The following is a 21,262-nucleotide window of genomic DNA, read 5'->3' as shown; positions in this document are numbered from 1 at the left end:
AGACCCTAGAGAGGTCCCTCCCTAACCACTATGAGTGGGCGCAGTGAGAAGGTTTGGCAGTGAACCAGGAAGAGGGCCCTCACCTTTAGGTGACCACTGGTGCCTTGATCTTGGGCTTCTCTGTCTCTAGAACTGTGAGCAATAAATCTACCCAGTTGGTGGAATTTTTGCTCTACAGCCCAAATGGAGTAAGACAGAGACTTGCTACTGAGAAGTTGGAGTGCTGTAATAACAAATGCCTAAGAATGTGGAAGTGGCTTTAGAACTGGGAAATGGGCAGAGGCCAGAGGGGCATGCTAGAGGAAGCCAACATTGCCCTGAACAGACTATTAAGGGTGCTTCTTGGGGCCGCTCAGAAGGAGAGAGCTGTATAGACCTCCGTCTCCTTGGATGACCTAAGTGGTAGTGCACAGAATGTGGATAGAAATATAGATGGTAAGGGATCCCTGGGTGGCGCAGCGGTTTAGTGCCTGCCTTTGGCCCAGGGCGCGATCCTGGAGACCCGGGATTGAATCCCACGTCAGGCTCCCGGTGCATGGAGCCTGCTTCTCCCTCTGCCTATGTCTCTGCCTCTCTCTCTCTCTCTGTGTGACTATCATAAATAAATAAAAATTAAAAAAAAAAAAAAAAAGAAAAAAAAAAAAGAAATATAGATGGTAAAAGTCACTCTGATTGGGTCCCAGATGGAGAGGAGGGACACGTGAATTGGAATTTTTTTTTAAAGATTTATTTATTTATTTACTCATGAGAGACACACAGAGAGAGAGAGGCAGAGGCACAGGCAGAGGGAGAAGCAGGCTCCATGCAGGAAGCCCGACATGGGACTCGACCCCGGGTTGCCAGGACCACACCCTGGGCTGCAGGCGGAGCTAAACCACTGCGCCACCGGGGCTGCCCTAATTGGAAATTTTTAAAGCAACCTCTGTACACATTTCGGGGCTTAAACTCACGACCCAAGATCAAGAGTCACATGCTGTTACCTACTGAGACAGCCAGGCGCCCCAATTGGTTGAAGAAATTTCTAAGCAAAGTGTTGAGGAAGTAGCCTCGTTTCCCTTGAATACTTAAAGTAAAATGCTAGAAAAGAGAAACAATTTAGAGGTGGAATTGTGAATCAAAAAGGATACAGAACTAAATTGGAAAATTCTTATCACCGTCTAATATTCTCTATATATTTTCCTCATTTATCATGTTTACATTGCCTGCTCCTCCTGCAAAAATGTAAGTTCCACCGCGCAGGGATCTGTTTGTTTACTAGTGTATCCCTAGTGCCAAAAACAGTGTCTGACACAAAGTAGGTACTCAATAAATGTTTGCTGAATGAATGCCAGTCATAGGTATATCATGTAGATTACATCTTTTAGCTCACTCAACTACTCTTTCAATTGTTAGCCCCATTTTAAAGGTGAGGAAATGCAAGCCCAGGAAAGTTACATGACCTGCTGGATTCAAACTTGGATTGTGTAACTCCAGGGCCCTTGTTCCTTTTTTTTTTTTTTTTTTTTAAGATTTTATTTATTTATTCCTGAAACACAGAGAGGCAGAGACATAGACAGAGAGATCATGCCCTGAGCCGAAGGCAGATGCTCAACCCCTGAGGCCCTTGTTCCTAACCATTATACCATACTGCCCCTCTCTCTGTGCTGGAAGCTATGCTTTATTAAATTGTATTTATTTATTCATGAGAGACACAGAGAGAATGAGAGAGAGGCAGAGACACAGGTGGAGGAAGAAGCAGGCTCCCTGCGGGGAGCCTGATGTAGGACTTGATCCCAGGACCCTGAGATCATCCCCTGAGCCAAAGGTAGATGCTCAACCACTGAGCCACCTAGGTGCCCCTAGAAGCTGTTTTAAAAGATTGATACAATGGGGGTGCCTGGTTGGCTTAGTCGGTGGAGCACAAGACTCTTGATCTGTGGGTTGTGAGTTTTAGCCCCACATTGGGTGTAGAGATTACCTTAAAATAAAATCTTAAAAAAAAATGTTGATATAATGAATGCTGAGGGGTCTCTAAGCCATGTCATGTGATAAGCTGTTTATGGACGTAGAAAGGCTTTTCACCTAAAAAAAAGCTTACCTTGAGTGAGGGATTGAATGTATGAAAACTAGATCCAAATATTTGAAGAGCTATAGCATCAAAGAAGAATTTGTTCTGTACAGTCTGAAGGAAAGAATCTGGGGGCGCCTGGGTGGCTCAGTTGGTTGAGTGTCTGCCTTCAGCTTAGGTTATGATCCCAGGGACACAGGATGGAGCCTGGCCCCCTAGTGAAGCCCCATGTCTGGCTCACCACACAGCGCGCGTCTGCTTCTCCCTCTGCCCCTACAGAGGTAAGGCTGATGCAGAGGGACAGATGTCCTGGATCTTCAGGGTTCGTTGGCAATTCTATGACTCCTGAACTTCATGATGGCATAACTTTCCAGAAAACAAGGGCAAAGAAGCTTCTAGAAGTGAGTTGTGTTTGATGCTAACATGAAGCCGAGATAATGAAAGCAGAGAAAAGCCCTGGGGTGGGAAGAAAGAGGTCATGAGGGCCCTTTAAGGAGAAGTTTCAGTGCTCAATTTGGTAGCACATATACTAAAATTGGAACAATACAGGGAAGATTAGCAGGGCCCTGGGCAAAGATGACACGAATTCATGAAACATTCCATATTTTTATTGTACACTTAAAACTAATTAACACTTTGTTAAACTTTTTTTTTTTTTTTTTTTTTTTTTATTCATGAGAGAGGCAGAGACACAGGCAGAGGGAGATGCAAGCTCCATACAGGGAGGGAACCTGATGTGGGATTCGACCTCAGGACTCCAGGATCACACCCTGGGCCAAAGGCAGGTGCTAAACCGCTAAGCCACCCAGGGATCCTGTTCATTTTGTTTTTTTAAGGAAGTTTTGGTAATTGCTTGGGTTGCCTTCGCAGATGTGGAGGTTGGTTTAAAACGAAATGACTAGTTGGGGCACCTGGCTGGCTACATTGGAAGAGCACGCTACTTTTGATCTTGGGGTTGTGAGTTCGAACCCCATATTGGGTGTAGAGATTACTTAAATGAATAAATAACTTTTAAAAACTTTTTAAAAATGACTAGTGAAGGAACGCAGACAGCTGTTGAAAAACCTTGGCTCGACAGAAAAGGAGGATATGAGGGAAATCATTCAAGGCTGCAGCAGTATCCAGGAAAGAGCTTTTCAAGATGTGGAAACTTCTGTGTTTGAAGGGAGTGGGAATTAAAGACCCTGCCATATGGTTACAGGAGCAAGTTTCCTTGTGCTTTGGAAAGAATGAGATGCTGGATTGGAGACACACCTCAGTGGTTTGGAGCAACCTCAATCATGCCCATTTTGGGGGTGTCTGGTGTATTGCAAAATTAAATACTAAGATAGATGGTTTGGAAAATATTTAGTATATTCTATTTATTTATTTACAAAGATTTCATTTTTAAAGTAATCTCTACACCCAACATGGGGCCTAAACTCACAACCCTGAGATCAAGAGCCACCGACCAGGCACCCTAATACTTTGCCTATTTTATATGTTTCTATTTAACAATTGAAAACTTGGGGCATCTGGGTGGTTCAGTGGTAGAGTCTGCCTTTGCCTCAGGTCATGATCCCCAGGTCCTGGGATGAGTCCCACAGCAGGCTCCCCAGAGGGAGCCTGCTTCTTCCTCTGCTTATATCTCTGCCTCTCTCTCTCTCTCTCTCTGTCTCTCATGAATAAATAAATAAAATCTTTAAAAAAATCAAACGATGGGCAGCCCGGGTGGCTCAGCAGTTTAAGCGTCGCCTTCCGTCCAGGGCGTGAGTGATCCTGGAGACCCCGGATTGAGTCCCACGTCGGGCTCCCTGCAAGGAGCCTGCTTCTCCCTCTGCCTGTGTCTCTGTCTCTCTCTCTCTCTCTTCTCTGTGAATTCTCGTGAATAAATAAATAAAAATATTTAAAAATAAATAAATAAATAAATAAATAAATAAATAAATAAAACGAAAACTCTTTGCATAAACAAAGCAATAATATAGTGATAGTCACAAAATACCTACAGGCATTTTTTTTTTAAGTACAAGAGCCCTGTAAATGTGAGACAGACTATAGGATCCTCCTGGGGTGAAGATGAGGTTAGGGTGGGGATGAGGTTAGGAGGTTGGGTGCAGGTTAGAGGTGCCCCAGCGAGGGGGCATGATCTCCATAGGCCTCAGCGAAGTGACACAGGATTGCCCACTCTGGGATAAAGGAGGCCGTGGGCCCTGGCCAGAAGTTCTGTGAAAGCTCCGGGAGGTCTGAGCCCAGGGGAAGGGCATCTTGGAGCGATCGGTGTCCGAGGCGTTCACAGGGGGGCAGCTGGTGACTCCGAGGAGCTCTGAGAGGGCACCAAGTGCCCCCTTCTTCCTCTGGCACCCCCTCTAACTCACTCCCTCTTCCTTCCTGGAGTTTTTTGAGGGCTGCACACCAACCCCCGCACAGCCACAGCTGAGGGAAACTCTTCTCTGCAGCTGGAAGACAGCTTTGTCATCCTGTTGCACCCAGAGTCCCACCCCTTTAAGTACAGGTGTCCTGGGAGGAAACATGGAAAGTGGGAAGGGGGGACGCCTGGGTGGCTCAGCGGTTGAGCATCTGCCTTCAGCTCAGGGTGTGATCCTGGAATCCCAGGATCCAGTCCCACATCCGGCTCCCCGCATGGAGCCTGCTTATCCATCGCCTGTGTCTCTGACTCTCTCTCTGTGTCTCTCATGAATAAATAAATAACATCTTTAAAATAAGAAAGAAAGAGAGAGAGAGAGAGAAGAAAGAAAGAAAGAAAGAAAAAGAAAAAAAGAAAGAAAGAAAGAAAGAAAGAAAGAAAGAAAGAAAGAAAGAAGAAGAAGAAGAAGAAGAAGAAGAAGAAGAAGAAGAAAAGGAAGGAAGGAAGGAAGGAAGGAAGGAAGGAAGGAAGGAAGGAAGGAAGGAAAGGAAGGAAGGAAGGAAGGGGGAGGGACCCCTGGGTGGCTAAGGGGTTGAGTGGCTGCCTTTGGCCCCAGGGCCTGATCCTGGAGACCGAGAATGGAGTCCCACGTCGGGCTTCTTCTCCCTTTGCCTGTGTCTCTGCCTCTCTCTCTCTCTCTCTCTCTCTGTCTCTCAAGAATAAATAAATAAAATCTTTAAAAAAAAAAAAAAAGGAAAGGGGGAAGGAACAGGCTGGCTACCGTGGCCCTTGTTGGGGGGCTGCCCTGGCCCTTGCCTCTCTCAGGCTTGGTTTGCAGTGCCAACACCGAGCACAAGGGGGCGCTATCGGCCCGTGAACCCTGCCCGGCTGGGCTCTGCAGCAGAGGGGGTGCGGCCAGCCGAGAGTGAGGTGGGTGTTCTTCTGGGCCCCTTGTCCAGGTTCCGCCACACAGAATTCATGTGCAGCTTTCTGCAGGCAAGGGGTGGGGGGCTCTGGGGCACAGGCCAGTAAAGTAGAGGAGAGACTGTGGGGACAACTGGGCGTGTTGCTTAGAGAGGTGTCTAGGGGAGAGAGCTTTGTGTGGGCCCTCCAGGTCAGGGTTCAGGGACAGGCTGGACTGAGGGTACAGTCTGTAGGATTGGTATTTCCAGAAGCACTGGATTAACACAACCTGATACCAATTACTCCCAGATCGAGGGCAGGCTGTGGGGGACACATGAGGGGGCCATAGGGACAAAGTAGTTGCTTAGGAGTGAGGAACTTGTTACTTTGATATATATTTTTTTCTTTTTTTAGCTTTTTATTTTTAAAATTATTATTTTTAAAGATTTTAATTGTTTATTTAAGAGAGAGAAAGAGACAGCATGAGTGAGGGGAAGGGGCAGAGGGAGAGAGAGAAGCAGCCTCCCCCTGAGTAGGGAGCCTGACCCCAAGACCCTGGGATCATGACCTGAGCCAAAGCCTCAACCAACTGAGCCACCCAGGTGCCCTTTTATTTTTAAGATTTTATCTATTTATTCATGAGAGACACACAGGCAGAGACATAGATGGAGAAGCAGGCTCCCCACAGGGAGCCTGATGTGGGACTTGATCCCAGACTGCTGATCATGCCCTGAGCCGAAGACAGACGCTCAACTGCTGAGCCACCCAGGTGTCCCTTTAACTTTTTAAAGATTGAGGTGAGGGCAGCCCGGGTGGCTCAGCTGTTTAGCGCCGCCTTCAGCCCAGGGTGTGATCCTGGAGACCTGGGATGGAGTCCCACGTCGGGCTCCCTGCATGGAGCCTGCTTCTCCCTCTGCCTGTGTCTCTGCCTCTCTCTGTCTGTCTCTCATGAGTAAATAAACCAAAAAAATCTTTAAAAAAAAAAAAAAAAAGGTAAATAAATAAAGATTGAGGTGAAAATACAGTCAAGTTCATAAAATGTACTAAAACCCACAGCTCGATGCTTTTTTAATTTACATATACATAATACTTGTATACATATGTGTACAGTAATCACATATGCACGGCTACAGCCATTTACTTGTGTATCTCACAACTTTCACTGGCAATTGAAGTCAACAAACTTTTATTAAGGCGCTCCTGTGTGCCTGGCACCATCCTACTCCTTTGTAAGGAAACGAACGAGAACAGAACATGTTTGTCCCATGGCTGTGGTGGGGTCAGTGTTATTATGAATCATAGTCATTCCTTGACAGAACTATCCCATCAGTGCCACGGAGGGCAGAGGCAGGCAGTGTGATCTACTTGCAAGGGCCATATTTTTGGAATCTAGAGTGGGATGAATTGTCTGCCAAGTTGAAGAGGCTAACTAATGCACAGAACCTCAGGAAGATATTATTGGATCCAGGATATATGGTCAGGGCAGCCGTGCTCCTAGCACAGAGCCAGACACTGAGTGGCCAAGGAGAGCATTTTTGGGAATTGATTTTGCTCTCTGGCCTGGTGCTACATGTCTCTGGAAGCTGAGCAAAGGGTGACGTCTTTGACCACAGGCGGGATCAAAATGAGCTGGAGCTTGTCGCGTGTGTGTGAATCCGCTAGGCCTTCAGAGGCACCAGGCTTTTCCCCTCCCTTGTGGTCATCCTGGCCTTGCCCCACCCAGACCCCATCCTGCCCCAAATCAGGGAAGTGCCCCTATTGGGAAGTGAAGTGTGTGAGCAGGATGTGACCCATGGTGAGGCAGCTCCCAGACCTGATCTGGTCCCTGAGTCAATGAGCTACTTCAGGCGCTCAGAGGAAGTCCTTCCGCCAATTCACTCCAGTGTGGACACCTCTTCTGTGCCCTCTGCTGCCCCTCCCCACCCAGGTATGGGTCTTTGAGGGCAGGAAGCTCACCTTTCTCTCCTCTAAGCCACAAAGGGCCTATTGGAGATATAAGGTACCCTGAGGGAGGGGGAGCACTGCCTCAGTATGGAGGCAGTAGAAGCTTCTCCCTTGGGGTGTGGTGACAGCCCTGCCCCGGGGTGCCCCATCCTGTTGTAAAGCCCAGAGTCTGGGACTGATGAGGGACAGAGGAGAACAGAGGGGGCTGGATCTGGCTGGGGAAGGCTGGCCTGGAAGGCGCACAGCCTTCGGCCCTGGGCCAGGGTGGAAAGTATGTGTGTGAGCTCATTTGGAAGGTGGCTTCTGGCCAGTCAGGCCTGCCTCCTTTCCAGGCCCCAATCACTCAGCCCCCTTGAGGGCTGCCACTGGGTCTCCCCACTCTCCCAAGACTGTCTGAGGGAGGAAGGCCAAGACCCCAGTTTAGGTGTGCAGGCACTGGTCTAAAGGAAGTGAATTCAGATTTGGGGTAGAGGGGTAAGAAGGAGGTACAGGACTGCAGGACAATGGAGTAGCCTTGACTGGGGTTTCCTTGGGGCCTCGGGGAGTGGGAACTGTCCTCCTAGGCCCTTGCCACAGCCACTCACCATACCCATCCCTCCCATAGCTGCTGCTACTCAGGCCCTCTGGCTTCTGAGTCCTTCCTGTTTCATCCTTCCTGCCCAAAGAGTGCCTGTTCTTGTCCCCCAAAGGGGACATAACTGCAGGCAAAGTGGGTTCCTGAGGAAGAGCCCTTCTCTTGCTGCATTCCTACTCCACACGCCAATGCTGCCACATGGAACAGTAGGCAAGCACACCTGTGCTGTCAGAACCTGTGAGAACATGCACTACCACACAGACACCCAGCCACATAGGGTCCACGCTGGAAGAGACACCCAGAGACATGGTCAGAATCTACCTACACAGAAAAACAAACAAACACAAAAAATCAGATAGACCTGGGTTTTAATTTTGGACAAAGTATGACCTTCAGGAAGTCTTATCTAGGCCTCCGTTTCCAAACCTGTAAAATGGGGGCAATGGTAGTGCCTAGGTGGTTGGGTGTTATGAGGACCTCAGCAAATGTTTTTTGTTTGTTTTGTTTTTACCACATTCTTTTAGCTGGAAAGGGAAGTAGGAGTACAAAGGGGAAGGGAGGACTGGGAGGTTTCTCAGAGGGAGAAGGGGCCCCAGGGGAGGGACAGTGAAGGACTGCCAGAGCCCGCCAGGTAGTATGTGAGGGGTCACTCTGATTAGTCCTCTTTCCTCTAGAGGGCCCAGCCCCTCTGAGATCTTTCCTTCTTGTGTCACTGACCCAGCACCTGGCTGGCAGCCTTGGAGGTGTGGGCCCTGCTGGGGGCAGGAGCGCTGAGGGAGTCTGTGGTTCCCCCCTCAAATGTGTGGGGTGCAGTGGTGGGCAGAGCATTGCCTTCCCTCAGCGCTTGCCCCTGCTCCAGTCTCCTTAGAGGCCGCTCTCCTGGGTTCTGCCCAAACCTCCTTGCAGATTCCCCTTGGCTCCCTCCTGGCTGCTCTAGCTCACATGTGCTGCTTTCGAATACAGGAACTTGGAACCTTAGAAACTGGGTCAGGCCCAATGGACAAAGCGGGCTAGGGCCAGTAAAAGCAGCATTTTCAGGTCTCTCGGGAGCCACGGGGACCTCTGTTCTCCCCTCACCCTGCCTGACCCTGTGTGATCAGCAAGGCACCTCCCAGGGTCCCTGGGTGGCCTCACTAGGCTGGATCCCTTCAGCCTGGTGCACGTCAGAAGCACGGGACCTTGGCGGCCTCCACCCCACAGTTCTCCTTGCTTGCGAAGCCTCTTCCACCTCTTCCCCCTTTGTCTCTGGTCCTCGGTTCCCATCCCTCTTCCTTGGCTTCAGAGAGCATCTTGTGATTCCAGAATCAGGGCCAAACAATTTCCTCGTGATGGGGAAACCGCACTCCAGCCGCGGCAGCCCTAGGCTCCCCCTCCTCTTTCCTCTGGCAGTCCCCCCCCTCCCCAGGCTCTTTTGCTGGCTCCAGCTGTGTTTTGCAGAACTCCCACTGGATAACATCTGTAATTGCCTCCAGATGTGGGCCACAAAAACACAAAGGGGCCATGAGCTCATCTTTGAGCTCCTTGTGACATGCACAGCCCCCCACCCACCCCCTAGACAACCCCTGGCTTTCCCATGCCAGCTTCCCTCCCTCTGTCCCTATCCCCTCCCGTGAGGGCAGCAGGGCAGTGGTGTCCAGATCCACTGAGATGTACAGGCTCTGCCAAACAGCTGTTGGCAGGAGAGGTAGAGGAGGCCAGGCATGGGGTCAGGGTTCCTGGCTGGCAGAGAGGTGGGGTACCCCTTCTGCCAAGGCAATCACACCGACCAGCCCTGAAGAGCAGCTGGATAGAACCCCTGGCTTAGGTGGGGCCATTGCTCATGGAGGAAGGCTCTGGAGGGGGGCCTGGGCTGGAGTGGGGGGAGGGGGGGCGGGGCTGGGCTAAGGCAGGAAGGGAAGGGGAGGAAGAAAGAGGGCTGCTCCCCTTCAGCTGAGCTGACTCAGCAACTGAGCTATTCCTCCCTCCAGGCTGGTTTCAGAGGAAGGGTGGGCCGACAGCCTGGGAACCCTGTCTGGGGCAGCAGTTCCAAAGAAACAAAGCCTTGTTATTCTTCCCTTCCAATCTGACCATCCTGCCTCTGCTGGGCTGATTGGGGGAGATTCCTGTTTGACAGGCTGCTCCTAATTGGCCATGGGGCAACATCTGTCCTTTGCCTGTGTTCCTCCTGCCCCTGGGGCATAGCTCCAGGTCTAGAAGAGGCTGAGAGGCCGGAGGGCTGGGGTAAAGGGCCTGCTTGTGCTGAATGTGATCCTGGGAGTCCCCAGCAGCAGAAAGAGGTCTGAAGAAACGGAGGGTCTGCGGCCAGATCACGGGACCTGGTAACGCAATTTAGGAAGATTTTCCAAGTGGCCTCAGCTTGACCACTTCCTCTTGCCTTTGCAGCTCTGAGACTCAAAGGTAACCTCTTGGCCTGGTTGGGAGAGAAGCAGCTGGGCTCTGTGGACCACCTCCCTGCCTCCATGGAGTAGGCCCTCCTTCCCAGCTATGGCTCTGAATCCCTGTTGTCCACCAAACATAAACATATTCCTTTGTGCAAGTACTGAACCCCCACATCAGAGAAAAACCTGGTCCTGGGCATGCTTTCCATTACCTAGCTGAGAGAAGGCAGCCACACAAAGAACGTGAAACACCATTTATTCTTTGTGGAAAGGTTGAACAGGTCAAAAATGTCCTTAGAGGGCACTGACCCAGCCCCGCCCTGCAGGTTCCTGGGGTCAGATGCCTCTGCCCCCCCCACCCCCACCCTTCCCATGCCCCTTGTTAACAAAAAGGAACGATTTGAAGGAAATCCATATATAATAATTATAATAAAAATATACATTAAACAAAACAAAACAAAAAAAACCCCCAAACACGACAAATTTAGCCGAACTGCCAGCACCGTTCATCCCCCCCCCACCCCCCTGCCCCTGACATCCCTCCTCTCACTGCCCCTATAGGGTCTCACTCTCCCAAGTCTTCCGGTACCATGACCACCTGTAGCGGCCAGAGGAGACTTTGAATGGGTGGGTTGGGTGGGGGAGAGGAGGCAGGACAGGGCAGAGCTGAGGGGTGGGGGCATTAGGAAGTGAGGGGCTCACCTGACGATAGACCCACCCAGGCAGCTGCCCCCTCCCCGAAACCAGCTGAGGCTGCCCATCAGCGTGCTGCCAGCCCCTGGTCACCTCCCTAACCAGGTGGCCACCCTCACGAAGGTCCCCAGTCGCCAGTCCCTGGATGTGTGTCATCTCTGCTCTTTTCACTGGACTCCCCACCCTTCCAATGCACCTACTCTGGTGAGAGGAAGGGCACCAAAGTGGAGTAGGTGTGCCTTTCTCCAGCCCTTCCTCAGAGCTCCAGTAAAACATGCCCTCCTCTGGGGCCCACAGCCCACCTTGTGGTGTCCCTGCTGGCCTGGCCTGCCGAGCCACTCGGCCCTCCATGCGCACAGCACCTCCCCGGTTAGCCTTTTGGTCCTGTCCTATCCCCTTCTGACTGCCCCTTGGTCCCCATCCCAGCTGCCTACATTTGAGCAAGATTCTTTTTCTGTGGCCTTGAGGCTCACCCCCAGGGCTCCTGACAGGCTCTCTCCTTGGCCCCACCCTACCCCAGTAGCGGCAGCCTCGGCTGACATTTGCAGGGGCGGTGGGCATCAAGGGTTTCTACAGCCCCTTAATGGCTCAGGCTTCTTCTGGGGAAGCTCTGGGGGCCAGGTGGGGCAGAGGCAGGTCTCTGCAGAGGCGCTGACTCTGAGCTTTCCTCCCAAGGTTTCAGGGTAACTGTGCAGACCTCCCCCACCCCTCCTACTCTCTCAGGGTCTCCCCCCTCAACAAGATTAGATTCCTTTAGCCAGAAAGGGTGGTAGGAGGTTGCCAATGGGGTGCACCTGGGGGCTTGCAGGGCTGGAGTGCCCAGAGCCTCCTGAGGTCAGAGTTCAGAGGTTAAAGTTACATCAGGGAATAGAAAAGGAGCAGATGACCCCATTTGACCTTTGCCAGCGAGGTCTGAGGGTCCTGCCTTCAAGTGCAGAACCAAGACATTCAGATGGGGCAGGACACACACCAAGCTACAGAGGCCCCTAGGGGATAGGGGCTGGAAGGGGCGGCCCCTGATCAGCCCCCCAGGGACCCATCTAGGGAAGAAGCAATGCCAGGGTTGAGGTCAAAAGAGAGGCAATCATGGGACAGAAAAGAAGGGAGGAAGGGTTGGGAGGGGACTTGGGACCAGGTGGGAGCAGCCCACCCACCACCACCTGCTGCCACTGGCCTTCAGAGGCAAAGTCCTCGTGGTATGAGTGGGCGGGCAGCCGTGGGGGTCAGACCTTGTCCAGCAGGGAGCGCTGGCAATAGAGCAGTCGTTTAGGGGTCCCATGGCGTCTGAAGAAGAAGACGGCAAGGCCCACTGCCAGCACCAGGAGCAGCAGCAGCACAGGCAGGACTACAGCAGCTGCGCTTACGGCCCCACTGCCTTCTTCGTCCACCTCGATGATGATCACCTCCGTTTCCTCCTCAGTCCCCTCATCTGGCCGGCTCCCCGATGAGGGGCAGCCCATCCAGTCCCGCAGGGCTGACTTGGGGTAGCCTGGCTCTACCTTCAGCTTCTGGTTGTTGAATTTCCAGTATTTGTTCCCCTTGTAGAAGTAAGTGAAGACTGCAGCGGTCAGCAAGAAGGGGGCCAGGAGGATAAGAGGTGGGGGCCGCGTCCAGAACACCCACAGAGAGGAGAACAGAAGGGAAATCTGTGAGTCTGTGAGTCGAGCAGGTGGAGTTAATCCCCTAACATCAGTCTCCTCAGCTATAAACCCGGGTAATTCTAAATTACCGGGGCTGAAAGTGCAGTGGGGATTGGGGATCTGATGTGAGGAGAGCACTTGGCTCAGAGCCTGGCATGTGGCAAGGGTTCCAGAGCTCTCATCATCACTGCTTTCCCCAGATCCCCTCAGTCTCTTCCCGTTCTTAGTTCTTAATCCCTTTTCCCCATCCTCCCTTAAGGACATCTCCCTTGCCCCTCACCTTCATCACTGCCCATGAATGACCCTCTGGGAGACTCAGGGATTCCTTCCCAGACCTTGATGTTTTTGGGGTACTCGCTGTCCACTGCCCTGAGTTCCTCGTTGAAACGGTAGTACCTGGGGGAAGGGGGGAGGCAAATGGTCGGGCCCTGGGCATGTCCTCAGAGCATGGCAGGGCCCAGGACTGAATTTACCAGTGAGCAAAGAGTGGCTATGGACAGGGTGCAGGGCAGGGGTTTTGTGTAATGAGGGCCTGCAGCTGAAAGTGGCGGAAGGTGGGGGTGGATGGGAGGTCCCAGGCTGCAAGGAGCCACCAGTAACCTTTAATGACAGTGCCTGGCAGCTGGGGTGGAGGCACGGTGCTGGGGGCAGGAGGCGCCAAATGACCAGGTCTGAAACGGTGACCCGGTCACTTCCCACTCAGCGCCTCACGGAGGCTGGCTGTTGCTGGGCAACGGCAGAGGATCAACCAGCAACTTCTCCAGGGAACTGTCCTGGGGTAAGTGGGTCTTTCTCCAGAGTTGAGGGAACGTGGTGGTGGCAGTGTCCGAGGAGGGAGGCCTGGGGTCAAGGGCTGACATCTCACTTGTTTCCCCGGAAGAAGTAGGTCTTTCCATTGGGCATCCAGAAGAGAGCAGCATCGATTTTGTCAGTAGGCAGTCCTCGGCCCAGCTCCTTGATGTGCTTGGGGTAGCCAGGTTCCAGAGAAGCTTCATCAAACACCCAGTGCTTGTCTCCTGGAGAGGAGAGAGAAGGGCGGGACCTGGGTTCCACTTGGGCTCTTGGGTCTCTGGAGGAGTCCAGTGAAATCCACTCCTGCAGGGAGACTCTCCTTACACCAGAGGACTAAGGTAGAAAGCTGGTTACCTTTGAAGAAGACAAACTTGCCATCCTTCCTCTCGTAGGCAGTGTTGATGGATGCAGGCAGGCCCCGCCAGAACTGGCCGATGGGCATTGGGTATCCATCCATCACTTGGTTATTCCTTACCCTCCAGAACCAGCGCTCCTAGAAAGTAGCAGGGTGGGGATAGTACATTACGTCTTATAGCTAGTCCTCTGGCTTAGTCCCCAAAGCGTCCCACTAACCCTCCTGCTGCTATTTCCACCCAGCCTGCTGGGCTTAGAGCCCTCTTGTTCCTCCAACCAGCCCACTTCTTCCTCTCACCTTGAAGACAAACATCTCCCCTCGGAGCACCGCCACAGTGTCAAAGTTCCCATCACAGATGTTGGGCCCGTAGGTGGGGTTTTTGGGCTTATCAGGGACAGAGGGCCTGGAGGTAGTCCTGGGCTGAGGAGGCATCTTAGTGGGGGACCCTGACTCACTCCCTGATGTAGAGAACACAAGAGACACTTCAGACTTTGTGGCAGAGGGGGAGGAAAGAACAGATATATGGGCAGACAATACTGTTGGAAAAGTGTGGATGGCCCTTTGGGGAAGGATGAAGCAATCAGGTGGGAAAGGACAGAAAAGGTGAAATCAAAAGTGGGAGAAGAATAAGACATATGGAAGAAATAGTGTAAAAAAAAAGAAAAAGTGGGAGTGGGTGGTGGGTGGAGGCAAAGTCAGGTAGGGTTGTGGGGGAGACTATAGGGCATGGGGAAAGAGAAACGAGATGCACAGGTCTGAGACCAAGAGGAGAGAAGGAGCAGTTGGGGACATAAATCACTCACCATAAAGTTGCTGGATGCCCCGGCGGTCGTCATCAGGCAGCACAAAATTCTCTGTGTCCATCCATTGGTAAAAGGGTGCCATGATGGCCGAGGGATCATTGGAATGCTCAAGGCCCAGGGCATGGCCTAGCTCGTGCACAGCCACCAGAAAGATGTCATTCCCTGGAGGGATGGGGATGATTACTGAGGGTCCCTTCCCTCAGACTCTCTGCTTTCCCACCAGAGGCTTCATTTTTACATCGGAGGCTGCCTGTTGTGTTTTCCACCCCAAAAGCCACAAAGCCAGTCAGCAATCTATTCTGGACAGAGGTAAAAGAGTGCTCAGGGGGCCAGATACCAATCCCAGGAAGACTTGTATTAAGGGAAGCCAAGGTCCTATCTGGGCCCCAGTATTTTCCAGGAGCTAGAGGTGACATTTGCCTGGAAAAGTGGCAAGTCTTTGACTGGGGAGTCAATTATTGAGTGAGAGAGGGACCAGGTATAAATAGATCAAAGTAAGAATTCTGCTTTAGGGGATCCCTGGGTGGCTCAGTGGTTTAGCGCCTAACTTCAGCCCAGGGCCTGATCCTGGAGACCCAGGATCGAGTCCCACATTGGGCTCCCTGCATGGAGCCTGCTTCTCCTTCTGCCTGTGTCTCTGCCTCTCTCTCTCTCTGCCTCTCATGAAGAGAAAGAAAGAAAGAGAGAGAGAGAGAGAGAGAGAGAGAGAGAGAAAGAAAGAAAGAAAAAGAAATAATTCTGCTTTCGTTGAAAGTGAGACTAGGAGATCTTTGTAGCCCAGAGACTTTGGGGTTTGAGGTTTTTTGTTTTCTTTTTTAAAGATTTTATTTATTTATCCATGAGAGACACAGAGAGATAGAGAGAGTCAGAGACACAGGCAGAGGGAGAAGTAGGCTCCATGCTGGGAGCCTGATGTGAGACTCAATCCCAGACTCCAAAATCAGGCCCTGGGCCGAAGGCAGCGCTAAACCGCTGAGCCACCCGGGCTGCCCTGTTTGAGGTTTTGGGAGGAGGCAGGAGACCCCACCCTCATACAAATGATCATTGACTCTCCCCAGAATAAATGAGTCCCAGGGCTACTTTGCTCACCATTCAGATCCTCATTCCTGACAGTCCAGGGCTCGGCCGAGTCAAAGTGGGTGTCCCCTCCAATGTTGGGGCCTGGGAAATAGGCATGTGCCAGGAAGCCACCCTCGCCATCAAAAGGTGTGCTGTCACCATGGAAGCCCTCAGCGAAGAAGATCATGATGTCTGCCTGCTTCTCATGGCCCTCGCGGATATAGGCATAGGGTACCTCTCGGAAACGAAGTGGTGTGGCACTCTCCCACACTCGGAATGCCTTGCGAATGGCCTCGAATGTGGCATACTCACCCACCTTGGGAGTGTAATTCTGGATGCTGAGGTCCAGCCATGTGGGGAGAGGATGGGAGTATGTTAGGATAACAACGTATATAAAATTTTCCTTCCCTCTACTTCCCCAGGTCTGACCGAACCACCTAGCCACCTTTGCTGACCTGGCTCTTCCTGCTGCATCACGACGCCTCTGCCCCCAGAACTGAGGGCTCAGGGAACCCCCAGGCTGCACCTTTCTCCACGATTACAGCCACTTTCCTCCCCATTCCCAAGGATGCTTCATAGCAATAGAGGTGAGTAGGATAGGAGTCCTCAGAGTCTGTTAGTACAATTGATAGGAATGGCGACCCCGATGTGAGAAAGGCAACTTGCCTGCTGGACTCACCAGAAAGTGATCTCATTATGCTGCCATTTGAGGCCCTGAATGGCATAGCGCTTCCTTCGAACATTGGCCTTGATCTCAGCCCCAAATTTATCGGGAACACCACAGCGGGGGCGCCTCATAGCCCTGGGGTGTGAGGATTGTGGTCAGGATAGCATATTAAAGAGAAAGGGCTTCAGAGGAGGGAGAGAGTGCCTGGCCTCAGGGTCAGTGTGTGAAAGGGCCAAGGTTATGGGGTCAGAGTGAATAGGAGGGGGTCAGGACCAGCATGTGGGATTGAGGGAGGGGGCAGAGGTAAGGCATATAGGTAGCAACGCCCCTGTGCTCAGTGTTGTGAGTGGATACTGGGCAGGATTCCTACCAGGGTCTAGCACTTACTTCATGGTGTCTGCATCAGCCTTGCCCGTCACGCGCAGACCATAGAACTTCTGCATGGCGGCGATGGCAGCTGAGAATGACTGGGGCGAGCGCTGTGTGTGAGTGCGCAGATCCCCCGGGGGCAGGTAGCCATACTGCTGCAGCCAGGCCTGTAGGAAGAGGAATGTGGTTAGAGCGTCTCCACTTGGCCCACGGGAGCCTCTGCCTCCACATGGTATCTGGCATGCACCCTTGGCTTCAGAGGAAAGGGCAACGAGCTCCCAGCCTGGCTCTGGCAGTGGGGCTGGAGGAGTTCCCAGGTTGGACCTGAACTCTGGCCCAGGCCCCAGTATGACTTGTCCTCTCGGGGCTATGGGCTCAAACAGGGGTGGGGAGCCTGGACTTTGGCTGTAACTCTTGAGAATGGGAGCCTAGAGGGCTTAACTGAGTCTTAGGATGTCTTCTCAGAGCTTCCTTCCAGCACTTTCCTTCTCTGTGTCAGTGTTCTTGTAAATACAGCATTTCCTACCTATGAATGGGTTGTGCCCATGGAGGCGAAGGGGGGACTCATGGTACTCTACTTTTGGGCCTGGTATGGGACCCTCTTTGGGCAGGGATGCCATGCCTCCAGGACCCTCACAGCTGAGATCTTTTTAGAAAGGAGAGCAGAACAGGAGCTAGGGCTGAGGCTGGCTGCTGAGACCGGAAACTGGGACCTTTGGAGGTGGTGGGGGTGTGATCCAGCTAGAGAGCTAGGGTCCTGCCACTGCCTCCATCCAAACATCTGACTCTGGGGCTTGGGACCTAAAGGCCCATTTAAGGTTCTCAATAAAGGAAGTGGGAGAGACTTGGTGACAGTACTGTACTTGAGGTATGTTGTGAATTGTTCATAACATAAAGGCTGGCATATTGCCTTAACATAAAGTTAGGTTTTTGGTGTTTGAGAAAGGTACACAAAATACAAAGACCTGTTGAGGAAAAAATCAGCCTTTATTGTAAGAACAATGGAGTATTTTCCTAAAGCCTGCAAAGTAAAACAAGCCAAGTTATACATGGAATGTGAAAATGCTTGGATTCTCCAATGGAGATAATATTTTGGTTTCTGCTCCAGCTTTGCCTTCCTAAGGAGTTCAGAGGGGGCCAGCAGGTGGCCTAGGATGGAAACTTTGGAGTGCAGAGGGGTAGAGGCTGCTCTTGGGTGCTACATCCCCCATCCCAGGTTGTTAGGATGGATCTTCATGGAGCCCTTCACTACAGGGCCCAGGCCCTGGTAGTGGAGCAGTGCTTCTGCATTGGGGCTGGGGGTGATTCAAGAGCAGCTGACTGGGGAACATGTGCCCGCAGGGGCAAGAATTGCAACAGGGTTCTAGGAAATGATCCCCCAAGGCTGATGGGAGTTAGGGCCCTGAGATGTAAACAACTCAGCCTTTCCCCAGCCAACGGGCCTGGCCAGAACAACCTTAGCACCACCCGCCTCTGAGAGCCCCTCCTTAGGCAGGCCTAGAGGAGTGAGCCAAGTTTAACCTCTGGCATAACGTAGGGGAGCAGAGCAGGGTGCTCTAGTACCCAGTCGCTCTCCTCAGGAGAGGTGTATAGACTTGCCCTGACCTGTACTGGCTGGTGCCACAGCTAGTGCCCGCGGGAGGCCTGCTGTGGCCTGTGCCCAAGTATGCAGGAAACTCCCTTTGCCCTTAGCCTCACCTGTAGGGTACACCGCCCCCATGCTTATGACCCCTGCTCGGGGAGCAGCTGCTTCAGCTTTGGAGAAGGATGGGAGTGGGCTCCTCCTGGAGCTGGAAGTCAGGAAGACTTAAGCCAGGCTCCCTCAGGCCTCAGGGAACAAAACTGAGGGGAATTCTCTTAGGCCAGAATGACAAAATGGAGGGTAGCAGAGAAGTGAGGAGAATCCAGATCCAGGAGCTCTGGGATAAATCCCTCTCCTTGATGAGTTTTCCAAGAAAGTAGGCAAGTCCAAGTATTCACACCCACAATATCCACCCCATACACAACAGAGAAAAATGGAGACTTAGGAAAGAAAGGAACTTCCCTAGAGTCAAGAGAGCCTCATGGCCTGGAAAGGAAATACCCCCATCCCTCTCCCCTCAGGCCTAGGCTCTGAGCAAAGCAAGAACCACAGAGAAGACTAGGAGGTGAGGATGGAACCACAGAAGAGAGGACTCTTGTGTCTGTGGCTGGGTGGGGGAAGGGCTGAGTGCCAGACAGGCCATGGGGAGGAGAAGGCTGTCCTGGAGCTAGTGCAGGACTCTGGAGGCCTGGTGGGAGGGACCCGGCTGCCTGAGGCCTGGCCACCCCAGCTCGCCCTCTAGATTGGCCTGGAGAGGGAGCAACTATGTTAGGTCAAAAAACTCAGTTGGCTCGCTTTGTCTTGAAAGCTGAGTGGTCTGAATTTATTCCTAGGGGAAAAGTCCAGAGAACCCCTCCCACCTCTGGCCTAGGAGTCCTGGAGAAGGTGGGTGGGTTGGGGGGAACTCTGGCACTCCAGCAGGCCCTGGATCTGAGCCTCTGGGCCTGCTCCTCCCTCCCTCTACCTCCCACCCCTCCCTGGCCCAGAAGCAAATGGTGGTTCTGGCACTGGGACTGCCCATGACCCACTTAAAACAGAGCCAGGACTGCTGCCCCTCCCCTAGGGGGCCTAGTGGGGCAGGCGAGGGAAGGCAGGGCAGGCAAAGTTGGCAGTGGGAAGCCCCCAGATGCCCAGGCTTCTTTTGTTAGGACCTCTCCTTGCAGGCCCCCGATTAAGACTCTAGGCCAGGAGAGAGGATGCCTCCTCCTGCTGGACCACGTCAGGTTTAGACCAAGGGCAGATTTGCACTCTCCTTGGTCACCCCCACTCCTAGGGCCACACTTTTCTTTTTAGCCTCAGATCCCCTTCGGGACAGAGAGAGTGTGTTCTTTCTGGAGATGTTTCCTCCGGGGGTGGGTTGCCGGCCAGGACCAAGAGGGAGGAAGCCAAGTCCAGATCCCTTCCCCCTTCTGGGGCCCTTCCCGGCCCCTCCTGACCGCACCCAGGCCCTGCCGGGCTGAGTGGGTTGGGATGGCCCAAAATAAGAAGCTGATCAAATTCGTCTCCCACCTTCACCCCAAAATAAGAGAGAGAGAGAGAGAAAGAGAGGAAAGACGTCCCCAGACAACTCCCACGCGTCTTCCTCCCGGGCCGGTGGGCCAGCGTCGGGGAATGGGGAGAGGGGCGCCCAAGGCAGTCGGAGACCTGTGTGGTGCCCGGGCCGGGCCCTCTCCCCCGTCCCCGGCGCGAGGCCCTCAGTCTCCCCGCAATTAACACAGAAAAGCAATTAACAAAAGCAACAAAACGAGCCTAAGGGCGCCGCTGGGGGGATAGCGAGGGGGGCCGAGGGAGGAGGCGGCGGCCCGGCCGAGCCCGCTCACAAGGGGACCTTTGTGTGTACTGAAAGGCTGCCAGGGCGCCAGCCCCGCGACCCTCGACGACGCCGGGGCTCCGGCGGGCGGGTCACAGGGGTCCGCGCGGGCGCGGGCGCGGGCGGCGCGGCGCGGGGTGGGGGCTGGTACCGGTGCCGCCGGCGGCCCAGCGCCCACCCCACCTGGCTGCGGCTGCATCCTCGGGCCGGGCCGCCTGGAGGCGCGCCGCGCGGGCCGAGCGAGCCGCCGTCCTGCTGAGCCTCCCCGGCCGCCCCGGCAGCTGGAAGGTGGAAGGTGGAAGGTGGAAGCAACAACGGGCTCGCGCACACGCACACGCACGCACACGACGAGAAACCCGGGCAGCGCAGGGCTGAGCGGGGTCCAAGTATTTACCAGGCTCCCTCCGGGTTCCGGAGCTGAGCTCAGAGCCCGGGGCCCCGGGGCCCGGGAGGGTGGGGGTGGGCCCCTGCTATAAAGCTCTTCCAGGGGAAGGACTGGGAAAGAAAGTCGGCGGCGGCGGCGGGTGGGGGGTGGGGGGCAGAAGTTGGATCGACCGGGAAGTTTGGAGATGAAGAGGGAGAGGAAAGGAAGGGGGTTCCTTCGGGCGAAGACGCCCAGACCGCGAGCGCCCCGCTCTCCGAGGGGGGGCTGTACCCCTGCAGACCCCGGCTCGCCTCCCCGGCGGGGGCGACTCCCGGGGGGCCGGAGGAGCTCACTTACTTCGGGGCTGAAGCTGCTTTGGGCCGAGCTGAGGGAGGCGAGCGCGGTGGCGAGCGTGAGCAGGGGCAGCAGCCGACCGCCGGCGGGCCGTGGGGCAGGAGACATGGTCCGCGACCGTCCCGGCAGCCAGCCGTGCGGGCTCCGCAGCGGGGCCCAAGCCCTGGGGCGCGCCGCCACTCCCTGGGGGGCGCCTTTGTCTTCGGTGGGCACTGAATTTGGATTCCTAGAGCGCTGTCCCTTGGAGAAGGGGAGGATTGTTCTTGCAAGCGCCTGTTCGTCCCCTTTTCCGTTTTTTTGATCTTTCTTCTGCTTAGTCTGCGAACTGCACGACGAGCCCTCTCTCACTCTTCTGGTCCCTCCCTTCTCCCACAGCCTCTCCGCCCCCGCTCCAATGCCCTCCTTTCCCGGTGCGGACGTGGTTGTTTCAGCCTGAATCCAATTACAGCCAAGAGCGGGGTAAAACACACACACACACACACACACACACGCACGCACGCACGCACGCACAAAAACCCCTTAAGTTGCCTTTCTGTGGTGGAGGCTGCTATCTGCAAGGGTTGAGGCCACAGTTCGGGGGGGGG

General features: G+C 53.6%; 2 protein-coding genes and 1 non-coding gene across 3 annotated transcripts in view; 2 read left to right on the top strand and 1 right to left on the bottom strand.

Moving 5' to 3' along the window:
- Positions 1 to 21,262, top strand: part of SLC7A7 (solute carrier family 7 member 7) — a 76,424-nt gene that overhangs the window by 4,552 nt on the left and 50,610 nt on the right. The window contains exon 2 of the mRNA XM_025442822.3: positions 15,955 to 16,119. The gene's annotated coding sequence lies outside the window, so the exon portion shown is untranslated. The remainder of the gene's footprint in view (positions 1 to 15,954; positions 16,120 to 21,262) is intronic.
- Positions 2,553 to 2,656, top strand: LOC112658099 (U6 spliceosomal RNA). Its single transcript, XR_003135504.1, has one exon. It is a non-coding gene; the product is annotated as a U6 spliceosomal RNA (small nuclear RNA).
- Positions 10,430 to 21,095, bottom strand: MMP14 (matrix metallopeptidase 14). The gene is made up of 10 exons (XM_025442815.3): positions 20,682 to 21,095; positions 16,587 to 16,735; positions 16,212 to 16,334; positions 15,563 to 15,870; positions 14,474 to 14,635; positions 13,968 to 14,128; positions 13,670 to 13,808; positions 13,389 to 13,539; positions 12,804 to 12,919; positions 10,430 to 12,441 (listed from the first exon to the last, which is right to left on the bottom strand). Exons 1-10 carry the CDS (start codon positions 20,784 to 20,786, stop codon positions 12,107 to 12,109), a joined length of 1,749 nt encoding a protein of 582 aa, XP_025298600.1. The 5' UTR covers positions 20,787 to 21,095; the 3' UTR covers positions 10,430 to 12,106.

This window comes from Canis lupus, chromosome 8 (assembly GCF_003254725.2).
Source record: "Canis lupus dingo isolate Sandy chromosome 8, ASM325472v2, whole genome shotgun sequence".
NCBI lineage: Eukaryota > Metazoa > Chordata > Mammalia > Carnivora > Canidae > Canis > Canis lupus.
The sequence above is the reverse complement of the archived record's forward strand: the minus strand, read 5'-3'. Positions and strand labels throughout refer to the sequence as shown.